This window comes from Diabrotica undecimpunctata, chromosome 8 (assembly GCF_040954645.1).
Source record: "Diabrotica undecimpunctata isolate CICGRU chromosome 8, icDiaUnde3, whole genome shotgun sequence".
Classification (NCBI taxonomy): domain Eukaryota; kingdom Metazoa; phylum Arthropoda; class Insecta; order Coleoptera; family Chrysomelidae; genus Diabrotica; species Diabrotica undecimpunctata.
In genome coordinates, this window is record NC_092810.1 from 71,427,222 (window position 1) to 71,439,989 (window position 12,768).

At 32.5% G+C, this 12,768-nt stretch overlaps 1 protein-coding gene across 1 annotated transcript in view; it reads left to right on the forward strand.

Moving 5' to 3' along the window:
* Window positions 1-8,328: 8,328 nt before the first annotated feature.
* LOC140447682 (tetraspanin-1-like) overlaps window positions 8,329-12,768 on the forward strand; it is an 82,783-nt gene continuing 78,343 nt past the window's right edge. The window contains exon 1 of the mRNA XM_072540478.1: window positions 8,329-8,405. Coding sequence (XP_072396579.1) covers window positions 8,363-8,405 — 43 coding nt within the window. The 5' untranslated portion in view covers window positions 8,329-8,362. The remainder of the gene's footprint in view (window positions 8,406-12,768) is intronic.

Genomic DNA, 12,768 nt, shown 5'->3' on the forward strand with positions numbered 1-12,768 from the left:
AGGAAAAGTTTTATAGATGTCAACATAAATGTTATGATATAATAAAAGAAGTTGAAGAAGAAAACAATAATTAAAAGTAGAATACGGAAGAATCAATTTTGTAGTATTAGTGCATGGTAAATTTGGCTTAAGTTGCTGATATCAGTTCTCTTATTTAATGCATTAGGTTGTTTCAAAATATGACACATCTCCATAAATTGTCTCTTATTAAGGTTACGTTCTCTACAGAGAATTCTAACATCATCAAAATTAACAGTATGTTTGGTGTTGATTGCATGTTCTGCAAGGGCACAAGTATGTTTAGAAAGTTTAATGTCACTACGATGTGAAGTAAGGCGTCCTTTAAGGGAACGGCCAGTCTGACCAATATAACATGCATCACATTCAGAACAGGGTATGTGATAGACTACATTCACTTGTTCCAAAAAGGAAAGAGGTGTTTTAATTTTAGAAAACAAGTTCCTGACAGTCTTAGCATTATTGATAGCAATCTTAACCGGGATATTGTTCTGTTTGTACAATTTAATAAGCTTTTCAGTAACATATGGGAAATAGGGTAGTGAAGAGTAATGGGTGGTGGAAGTTGCAATGTTAGGAGAAAGTAGAGTACTGTTGTTCATAATATTATTAGAAATTATTCTTAGTTGATCACCATCAGGTAAATCATCAATAGAAGACCCAAAACTTGTTGAAAAAAGGTATTTATTTATGAGAGATGTAGGGTAAGAATTGTCAGATAGTATATTTCTGAGTAACAAAAGAGAATCCCTTTTGTTATCAGGATGTGTTAACCTATGTAGCCTACAGCTGAGTGCTTTTATGAGATTTATTTTGTATTTGAACGGATGGCAAGAATGATAGTTAAGAAACCTATTACTAGCCATAGGTTTCCTGTACCAACTTGTAGTTAGTGTATTGTCACTATTTCTAAAGACACGCATGTCTAAGAAAGGAATACTATTGTTAGAAGGATCCTCAAGTTCATAAGTAAACTGTAAGTGAGGATCAAAACCATTAAAAATCGATAAGGTAGATTGAAAATATTTTGTCATATGCAGATGACTCAGACCTTTTATCCCTTAGGTCTTCTTCTAATAACATTTTATTGAATTATACCAAACGTCCTAAGCATTCCATATCGATCATTGATAATGTATATAGGGAAACAGTAACTTTTTTAAAAAATCACCCAAACCTTTTGGTCCTCACTAGCGACAAGGGTAATTCCACAGTTCTCATGGATAGAGATCAATACATATCTCTCAGCCAGTCCTTGTTGGACGATAGTCGTTATTATCAACTCCTTCCCTCTAACCCTTGCTCTAAGTTTACTAATAGAATAAATAAGTTTATTACGCATTTGAAGAATATTAAGGTCATAAACCAAACCATAGCTAAATCTCTGCATAACTATGATGGTTATTCACCGAGATTTTACTGTTTACCTAAAATACATAAACCAACTCTTAGTATGAGACCTATTGTTTCTTCTATCAATTCACCAAATATACACATTGCTAAATTTCTAACTGATATTCTATCTAAATCCTATGATTATCACAATTCTTATAATATTTTTGATTCTTTTCAATTTAGTGCATTTATTAACAATTTCAAACTACCAGTTAATTACATTTTGGTGAGCTTTGATGTAGTATCACTTTTCACTAACCTTCCTTTTTCTAGTGTTCTCACTTCTTTAAGTAATCATTGGAACACTATCCAACTAAACTCCCCCGTTTCCTGGGACGTGTTTGCAGAGCTTTTGCAATTGGTGTTTGACACTAATTTTTTGGTTTTCAATGATAAATATTACTTACAAATTTTTGGTACACCAATGGGTTCATCCATATCTCCCATCCTTGTTAACTTTGTCCTTGATGACTTGATATCTGAATGTTTGGGTCTTATAGATTTCCATATCCCTTTTGTTAAACGGTACGTTGATGACCTTTTGTTAGCCTTACCCCCTGACAAAGTAGAGTCTACCTTATCGATTTTTAATGGTTTTGATCCTCACTTACAGTTTACTTATGAACTTGAGGATCCTTCTAACAATAGTATTCCTTTCTTAGACATGCGTGTCTTTAGAAATAGTGACAATACACTAACTACAAGTTGGTACAGGAAACCTATGGCTAGTAATAGGTTTCTTAACTATCATTCTTGCCATCCGTTCAAATACAAAATAAATCTCATAAAAGCACTCAGCTGTAGGCTACATAGGTTAACACATCCTGATAACAAAAGGGATTCTCTTTTGTTACTCAGAAATATACTATCTGACAATTCTTACCCTACATCTCTCATAAATAAATACCTTTTTTCAACAAGTTTTGGGTCTTCTATTGATGATTTACCTGATGGTGATCAACTAAGAATAATTTCTAATAATATTATGAACAACAGTACTCTACTTTCTCCTAACATTGCAACTTCCACCACCCATTACTCTTCACTACCCTATTTCCCATATGTTACTGAAAAGCTTATTAAATTGTACAAACAGAACAATATCCCGGTTAAGATTGCTATCAATAATGCTAAGACTGTCAGGAACTTGTTTTCTAAAATTAAAACACCTCTTTCCTTTTTGGAACAAGTGAATGTAGTCTATCACATACCCTGTTCTGAATGTGATGCATGTTATATTGGTCAGACTGGCCGTTCCCTTAAAGGACGCCTTACTTCACATCGTAGTGACATTAAACTTTCTAAACATACTTGTGCCCTTGCAGAACATGCAATCAACACCAAACATACTGTTAATTTTGATGATGTTAGAATTCTCTGTAGAGAACGTAACCTTAATAAGAGACAATTTATGGAGATGTGTCATATTTTGAAACAACCTAATGCATTAAATAAGAGAACTGATATCAGCAACTTAAGCCAAATTTACCATGCACTAATACTACAAAATTGATTCTTCCGTATTCTACTTTTAATTATTGTTTTCTTCTTCAACTTCTTTTATTATATCATAACATTTATGTTGACATCTATAAAACTTTTCCTTCAATCTCACCAGCTGATTGTCATTTCTGACAGTCGAGCTTTCAAATACTTCATTTTCATGATATATGATCATAACAGTCAAGAACCCTAGCCGTGCCGTTGTTTATATAACAATTCCAAATTGACAATTATATTTTTTGATAGATTTAATCAATCAATGTTTTCAAAAGTGAAATTTAAAACAAATTAGTTAAATTGGGAATCTTCCAGCGTTCTGTGTTTCTATATTTTTTGCTGTTATATTTATTATATTAAATTTTTTGATGTTTCTTTGCAATAACAACATTGTAATGCTACAGATCTTTTAAAGGTAAGATCATTTACTTAATTGTTTTTTCATATTAGATGTATCGCTAATAACACTCTTTTAGATGAACTGATGATGCTTATTGAACAATAGGCGAAACGTCTTCAATAAATAGATAGAGTAGCACAACTCTTGTCTTTTTTATCTCCAGACCGATAACATCCCATTCACTTACGAGTGCACATTTTTTTATATATATATTATATATATAATATGTATATATATATATATATATATATATATATATATATATATATTATATATATATATATATATATATATATACATATATATATATATATATATATATATATATATATATATATATATATATATATATATATATAATATATATATTTATATATATAATTATATAATTTTATTTGGACAAATCAGATCTTTCCATTTGTATGGTAAGCCTGTTTCTTCTTAGGGAGCCTATCCGTTCCGGATGTTGGCGATCAGCATAGCTATCCTAACTTTACTTGCAGCTATTCGAAATAGTCCGGTTGTAGACGTATTATGATCAGACAGCATTATAATTTCTCTGCTCAAACCCAACAAAGACAGAGCAAACATAGGCTCGTACCGTCCTATATCGTTCACTGATGTATTCCTTAACAGTTTTCTTGAATCTTCCGCCGAGCTGATATTTTCTTGTATCGTCTTCGTCCATTTCAAGATCGATTTACTGGCATGATTCACTAGCATTTTAACAATTCGATATGCGACATTGTTTATGTAGGGTAAGACAGCTTTGTTTTTTATTTCTCACTCTTGGTCAAGATTAAGGTTGACTCTTTTTTGATATTTAGACAGTTCGAGTTTACTTTTAGTATATCCGTCAGATCTCAACACTTTTTGTAGATGTTTCAATTCAATTACAAAATATTCAGGTGCAGACATACGTGTGCGGTGGTTTTGGGTATACTTTCTTTCCAAGTGTTGCGTTGGATTTTCCTTTGACGAAAACATTTATAAACAGCAATATGTTTGTTTCCTACTTTCGCGGTAATCTGGATATTAGGATTTATGAAAATTGACAAGTTTAAAAATAGGGACAAATAATCATAAATATATAAGTATATAAAACTTATAAATAACTAAAGGACTCATAATTAAGTATAAATATTGAAACTCTATATATTAAACATATAACTTCTTGTCTTCATTGGTTCAGACCTTTTGTATGTGGTTGCGGTGAGTATTAAAGTTATTATTAAAGAACAAATAGTCCCGAAATAAATATAACCATCAACTACTAGAGGCTATTAAGTAATTCTTCTTCTTCGATTTTTTCCATTATGAGTTCGCTGTTTTCGTCCTCCACAGTACTCTATTTTCCCAGTCGTCTTCTCTAATGTCTCTATCTATCATAGCATTTCCTATGTATGTTTTTAATCTTATAGCAGGTCTCCTTCTTTTCGGCGGGTCCCAGTCCAATATTCTTTTCGGTCACCTTTTTTGTAATTGAGCATTCTACTTCCATTCTGTTCCATATTTCCTCAATTTTTATTCTATTCTCCCTAGTAATTTGAACACAACTTCTTATAAAGTCCAGTTCAACTGTTCTTATTTTATTTTGTGTTGATGTTTTCGTTTGTGTATTAATCCATGTAGTGATCCATGTATTGATTTGATTTCGTCTTTACTCCATATAGAGTAATATTCATCCCTATGCTCTGAAAAATCCTTTTTTTGTTTTCTTTGGTTAGAGTGTTGTTTCATATTACTCTATGGAGTGCTTTCTTGGTTTGTTTTTCCCGTGCCTTTTTCATTTCTATATCTTTCATACAAGTACTATCTCGGCTTATCACTGACCCCAAATACTTAAAAGTCTTACAACTATTAATAGTCTCTTCTTGTAAACTTTAAGTTTAAATAGGGTAATATTCATCCCTATGCTCTGAAAAATCCTTTTTTTGTTTTCTTTGGTTAGAGTGTTGTTTCATATCACTCTGTGGAGTGCTTTCTTGGTTTGTTTTTCCCGTGCCTTTTTCATTTCTATATCTTTCATACAAGTACTATCTCGGCTTATCACTGACCCCAAATACTTAAAAGTCTTACAACTATTAATAGTCTCTTCTTGTAAACTTTAAGTTTAAATCTGCAACCTCGGATCCCATACATAAGTATTCGGTCTTACACATGTTTATCTTGAGTTCCCAAAGCTCATATTCTTCCTTTAATTTCCTTATCATATATTCCATATCCTCCCAATCTTGTGCAAAAATGACTTGGTCATCTACGAAAAGTAGTGAATGTAATATATTCTCTTGTACTGGTATGCCCACTGTTCCGCATTTTCTCTACCATCTCTTCAAAACCTGATCTATATAATATATGTTAAAAAGTGTAACTAATATACCACATCCCTGTTTCAGACCATTGGTTGCGGTGATTATTTTGTTATTTCATTGCCTAATTTTATTTGCACCTCTGTTTTTTTATATTGTCTTTGTGTTATGTTCACCCATTTCTCTCTAACGTGCATTTTTCTTATTGCTTCCCATAGTTGTTTTGACCTTGACATATGACCTTTATAGACTTTCTCCAAGTCTATAAAGGACATATGTGTTTCAATATTTTTCTCTTTGCTCTTTTATATCACCTGTCTCATGATTATATAATATATTATCTATGTAGAAAATTAATTGTATTTTCTACAATAGTTTGTTTGTACAAATAAACGATAATAGTAAAATTATTCTTACTAATATATCTCACTACTTTAAAGACATACGATCAGCATGACATGCCTTCTTTCTGCTGTATTGTATCTTCTGAACCTGTCAGTTTTTCAGAATCAAACTATTCAAACACAACTACCCTTAACGCACTTCGTCTTTGTCTTCTCAAATAGAAGCACGCAAGTCAAACTTTCTTTTTAGCTTCTCAAATAGAAGCAAGTAAATAGTTCATCTCACGTTTCTCAAATAGAAGCAGATATCAAGTTAATTTTATTTCATTAAATAGTTACCTATATTAAATTCAGTATTAGTGCATCTAATATGTAAGTACCTGAACTTATATTCTTTCATACAGAAGAAAATCGACAGTTTTTGTGCCAACATTTCATAAATCCCGATCCGAAAAATTATATTGTTGCCAGATATACAACTAAACTTTCTTGTTCTATAAATCGCATTTGTTTAATTTTAAGAATAATTAATATACACAGTTGTGTGTTTTATAAACATTTATGTTTTTATTATCACTAAAAAGGTTGATTTGTTGGCAATTCCGATACTACTATTTATCCATGTAAATAATAAAAAGGAAATATTTCAGAAATCCTATTTTAATTACTCTATTTTTAACTTCACTATTTAATACATAATTACTAATCCGCAATTTTGCGACCTATGGGTTGCTGGTCCTTCGAGATTTACATTTTTTTATATACCAAATGTAGGAAGGTGAGACTATAATTTTTTAAATATTTACTTTTAAATCATCGAATCAGCTAACTCATCCTTTCCCCTACAATCTAGACACGATCTGGCTTTTCGGAATCCGACTTGTTCTTCGCCTTAATGGTTCATGTGTTGTTCTATTTTTTCTTTTATTACTATGAAAAAGATTCTTGCTATTGAAGGCCAGATTCTTCTCGTGTTCCTGGGGATCTGTCGTTTAGCCATTCAGTTCTAGGGCGTCACTGTATTTCTTCAAATATTTATTCTTTTGTTATTCAATACCTACTGCTAGCAGACTACACCTAGAACTTCGTTTGCCGCTTTGTTTATTATTTTTTTTTTTTTAGGTGTTGATACATTTTTGTTTGGGTCCATTTTTCGTTCATCTGTAGATTATTCTGAAGCCTATTTGAATACCAAATTGTTGTAGAAGTCCTACTTTATGCCTCGCATTTGCGATTTTTTGCATCTCCTCATCTCTTTGAATATTATCTTTTTATCGTCTTCCCATGTACATGAATTTTCCTGGTACTAATTGGTAGTTACTTGCACATTCTGATGTCTGTATAGTCTTACAGTTTGTATTATTTTTTTCTGGCGTTTCTAACTATTATCGTTCTATTAATAAATCAATAATTAATCTTTGGTTTCTTCTAGGTTCCTCTCATGTGTATTTATGTATGTTTTGATGCTGAAATCTTGTGTTGGTTATGACCAACTCGTATTCTCGACATATTTATTAAATTAAAATCTCCAATTAGAAGAATATCTTCTTTTGCTTTTGACGTATCTAATACATCTTTTAGTTTGTTGAAAAATCTTCCTTTTCCCTTATAGTTGCATTGTAATTCATTGTATATAGTCCATTAATTATTGTTGGTTGTCCAAATATGTTCATCCTTATTTATGTTTTTAGATTTCTGGGAGTATTTCATTTTGTTTCGTTGTTCGAGTGTCGGGTAGCAGGCCTCAACCCAATATTCTTCAGAGGACCATTTTTCCTGCACGTTGATTAAAATCATTTCCGTATTCAATCTAGGGTCTTATCGTTAAATCCATTCAGGGACTGAGGATCCAAACTGGAGGGGAATGATAGGGTTGGATATGGACTCAGGGTAGGACAATGATTTCCCCTGTATGGCATTAGGAGATAAACCAAGGCTTGCGTATGGTAAGGGTGTATCCCTGTAGTAGATCTGACAACTATCGGGATCATAGATGAGTATCTACCCGCTTCCGCTATTACGTAATAAAATCGTTTATTCGTTTTTATATTTTTAGTCGCGGTATTTTGCTTTATTTATTTTAATATTTTGTTTTATTTTCACATTTATTCTACATAAACCTATCCACATAATGACAAGACCAAAAGGCTAACATAGATTCTAAATTGTTGACCTATTCTGGATATAATCTTAAAATATACCTGGAAATATATTGACGTTGATTAATGACAACTACTAAATAGAGATCTAGGTAATACTCTTCTATATGAGGGATAATTCTTTATTCTAAACATTTTGACAAAATACTCGTAACACTTATATGTGCCCTTTGTATTTCAGGTGCATGGGGGGCGATGGGAACTGGCACTGGGATTGAGGGGGGGCTACGGAGGCGAATGCCGCTGAGCAGACGAACTGGCGGAGGCGGAGCGGCTGCTGGTAAGTTTCCTGAGTATACAATAATATATATTATGTGTAATTATATATTATATTTTTTTTGCTTTCAACTTTCTATTGTACTCTCGAAGATGATACGAGCTCTTCTGATACAACTTCTCTTAGTGAGCTCAGAATGTTGTGAGATTTTACGTTAACTTTTTCTTCTTTTATTTAGTATATCCAAAAGGCACGACTACATTCAGCCTAAAGGTCGATATTCATTATTTTGGAGTTATCCGTGATGTTAGCTTCTAGTAGATTTTATCTACATTGAAATTTTTTAGATTACTATCTGATTCTTCTTCGATAGAAATTTGTTCTTTAATGAGACTGTAGCTGCCAGGTTGTAACATTTCAAGGGGGAAAATGTATGATTTTTGTTAAATCAACCGGATTTGTAGTTGGTTTTAATTTATTTGTACAGTTTGTGGCAATGTTTCCAGATTTTTTTGCAATTATAAAGGCCATACCTTCCTTAGAAAATAATATTCGATGTCTGAAGAGAACCGTTTTTATTTTTATTTCTTTCTCTATTTATATCTTTGCTTATCTGATTCTTCTGACTAGCTAATGGCTTTAGGCATTTTTAAACAAACCTATGCTTTACTCGCTTACTGCAACTTCCAAATCCTAAAAACGTAATTCTCTTTTAGAATTTATAACGTGTGAAAAATTCAGCACCTTATAATATTTAGTCCGATGTTCGTCTATTTAATTAAATTTTATGAAGGATAACCAGTATATGACTAACTTTTCTATAAGAATATTTTTATCACGAAACAACTTTGTTAGTTATTTTTTCAGACCCCCCTCCCCGTGACATATTTTGACTATTGTGCTGTTAGTTTCATCTGTACCTAATGTAATTGTACTCTTTATAATCCCCTGAAAGGTGGTTTCGAATTGCCACTGAAGTTACCAATTCAGTCATGTTAAGTTTTGTTTGCAAATATAGAATCGAATCCTAAAAGTTTGTAGCGAAAGATATGCCGCTGGTTGGATAAATTTCTATATCGTCACGTTTTGTTTGGAAATATTCAAAAAAAACCCACATTATGATTTTTTAAATAATTTACCGAAAAATATTCCGGCCACCAAGAAAACACCAAGTAACGGTACCTTTTCTATTTAAATCTTTTTCTATAACAATAATTTTCCTTCTTTTCTATAACCTTTTCATTTCTATTTTATATTCCTATTGTGCAGATGAAATCAAAGCATCAAAATGTAAGAGAATTTTAAGTATGTTTGGGAAGCCCTGTCCAAAAATTAAGATATCTTGTATACCTTTTATTTTTTATATTTGTTTCCTTTGTTTCATCGCCCATTTGATTTTTAACAAAAATATATGTGTCCGTTTAAAAAACAAATGGATGACGTCATCGCGATGTCATCGTGATGCCACTCAAAATAAAAGCAAAACGTGTATATCCGTTACGGAGAGTACGAGGCCTTCTTCAATCTGAAAAAATACACATTTCGCAAAAATATCATAATAAATATAAATAAAAATTTGCAAAGAAAATCTATTAGTGTGCGAGATCGGAAATTACGTACAGAGCTATGAACCTATTAAGGATCGTATTATCAAAATATTATTTAATTGCAGGCCCTCCAAACTACATACTGTTCAAGTATACATGCCAACTACAACCCACTCAGATGACCAGCTGGAAACGGAATATGAAGACCTAAAAAGGATGATCTTCAAAAGACCACATAAGGACATATTAATAGTAATTAGAGACTTTATCGCTAATAAGGTGATTATTAAGGAAACACCGAAAATTATGACCAGATGCGTAATGTGTTAGGCAAAAAACATGGAACTGACGAGCGAAATCAACGTGATGACAGATAAATTAAGCACTAATTAGAGTGCGCTCCGAACGAACGCGATCAAAACGAACATCTTTTACCAATATATGTGCCCGGCCAGGTGGGATATTTGGACCGATAGGTTATTTCAGTTAATTAAGTGATAATTTGTCATAAAACTAAAAAGAGTAAACTATAATAGACCAAACCAGAGCTCTTAACATTCGATAAGACCATTTTTGAATCAAGACTATACTGGTTCACCACCAACTGGAAGTGGTTTAAACGGAATCTGAAATATGATTAAGGTATATATTTACCTGGCGTAAATGAAACTGCACAACCAGCACCAATTAAAAAAAACATTGGATGAGACAAAGAACGACTGACCTAATACACTCGAAGACAAAAAATACTTTCAAAATAATATCTTCAGAACATACGAAAATGCTAAACAAAGAAATACAAAATATGTGTAAGTGAACAAACACCACAAGAACTTTATTGCAAAGTTAAGTATTTATCTAGAGAATTTAAACCACAAATACAAATTATAATTAATGATAAAAAACAATAACAGACTCCAACAATATTGCTCAAGTATGGAGATAATACTGCGAGGTGTGACATAGCACTGATGAAGCCGTCAATCAGAATACAGATTTTAATCAGGTAGATATGGAACCTTTAATTTTAAGAGCATAAGTGGAAAGGACCGTGTTGTCAACAAAAGCAATAAATCACCTGGTGAAGATGACATATGGGCAAAAATAATTATAGGTAAAATAGGTACCGAAATAATCCATACGATATCTAACATTATTTGGAAACATAATGAGTGACCAAAGGAATGGTTTAAGTTGAGTTATATACAATTGGACAAGAGTGGCTCCCCTATAGACTACAGCAATTACAGAGCAATAGGTCTTATGTCGCATTCAAGTAATATTTTACTACATATTATATGGGACAGCTTAAAACCTTTGTTGCTTCCACAGATAGATGATGAACAAATAGAGTTTGTGCCTGAAAAAGGAACTAGAGAAAAAATTTAAATGTTTAATAAATAATAGAAAAAACATATGAATTTAATATTAAAACTTATATATGCTTCATCGTTTACACTTTAGTGTTCAATAAGGTCAACAACGACGGTATGTACGACAAGGCTGTATTGTATTACCAACCTTAGATATTTGGACGATACCCTTATGCTAGCCTGCTCAGATAATGAATGAGACGGATACGATGAGTAGGAAATATGATTCTATGTTAAACAAAAAGAGACCTAAATCGTAACAATAGACGTAACAAATAAAAACTAAAAAACTATTAAACCCATTAATATTTTCATATATTTTATATATGGTATGCCCATATTTTCAATCCATTGAAATATGGTCATACATATACAGAATTATATACAGAACGTCGCACCAATTTTTCAATTATATAGCAATTATATATCAGCACAAGACTTTAAAAAAAAAATAATTGAGTTCTAAATTAGATACTTCGGACACAGCTGAAGAATAGAAGACCTTGAAAAACTTATCATCGAGAGTAAAATTTATGGCCAGCGACCGCAAGGAACGTCTCCCACGCGCTGGGCGGCTTTATACAGAGGAATTATTGGCTATGATCTACAGGAAGTCATCTCTTTCACAGACAAGGATGGAAATCTACGATCAGAAAGATCAAGATATGATATCACTATAGTCTTGAATTTTGAATTCAAGGGTCAACACAGAAAAGAAAAAATCTGTTATGAAAATAAGTTTAGCTACTGAAAACAATTTAAGAAATCGTTTGAGAAATTTCTAAATACCACACTTATAGCGACTTCGCGCTTACTTTCGTTTTTTGTAGTTTTTATATTCATTATCATCAACCTGTATGCGTCCACTGCTGGACAAAGGTCTCCCTCAAGTCTTTCCATCTGTCTCTGTCTTGTGCGGCTTGCATCCAGTTATTGCTAATACGCTTCAGGTCGCCAGTTCATCTAGTCGGTGGGCGTCCTCTGTTCATTTTTTGCTTCTTACCTTGGTCTCCACTCTAAAATATGTCTATCAATTTTCTGATAATCTGGCGACGTGTCCTGCCCAATTCCATTTTAACGACGCGATTTTTTCGATAGGGTCTGTTGTTTTTGTTCTACAACGTATTCCTTCGTTTGGGATTCGGTTTCTCAGAGAGACACACAGCATCTGGCGCTCCATAGCCATCTGAGTCACGCGAATCTTATTAACTATCTTTTTTGTCAGTGTTTCCGCTTCATAAGTGAGTACAGGTAACACATATTGATCAAAGATTTTCCTTTTGAGCCATATGGGTAGATCCGATTTAAATACATTTAAATCCGATTTAATTTACTAAACGCTGCCCGGGCTAATCCTATACGACGTGGGAGCTTACATGTCTGGTTATCATACGAGTTACTCATACGATGTAGTCTGCACAATAGCCCTTCCATCAACAGCAATATTTCGATTTAGCATCAGAATTATCATTATATGCGTCTTGTTCATATTAATCTTTAGTCCGA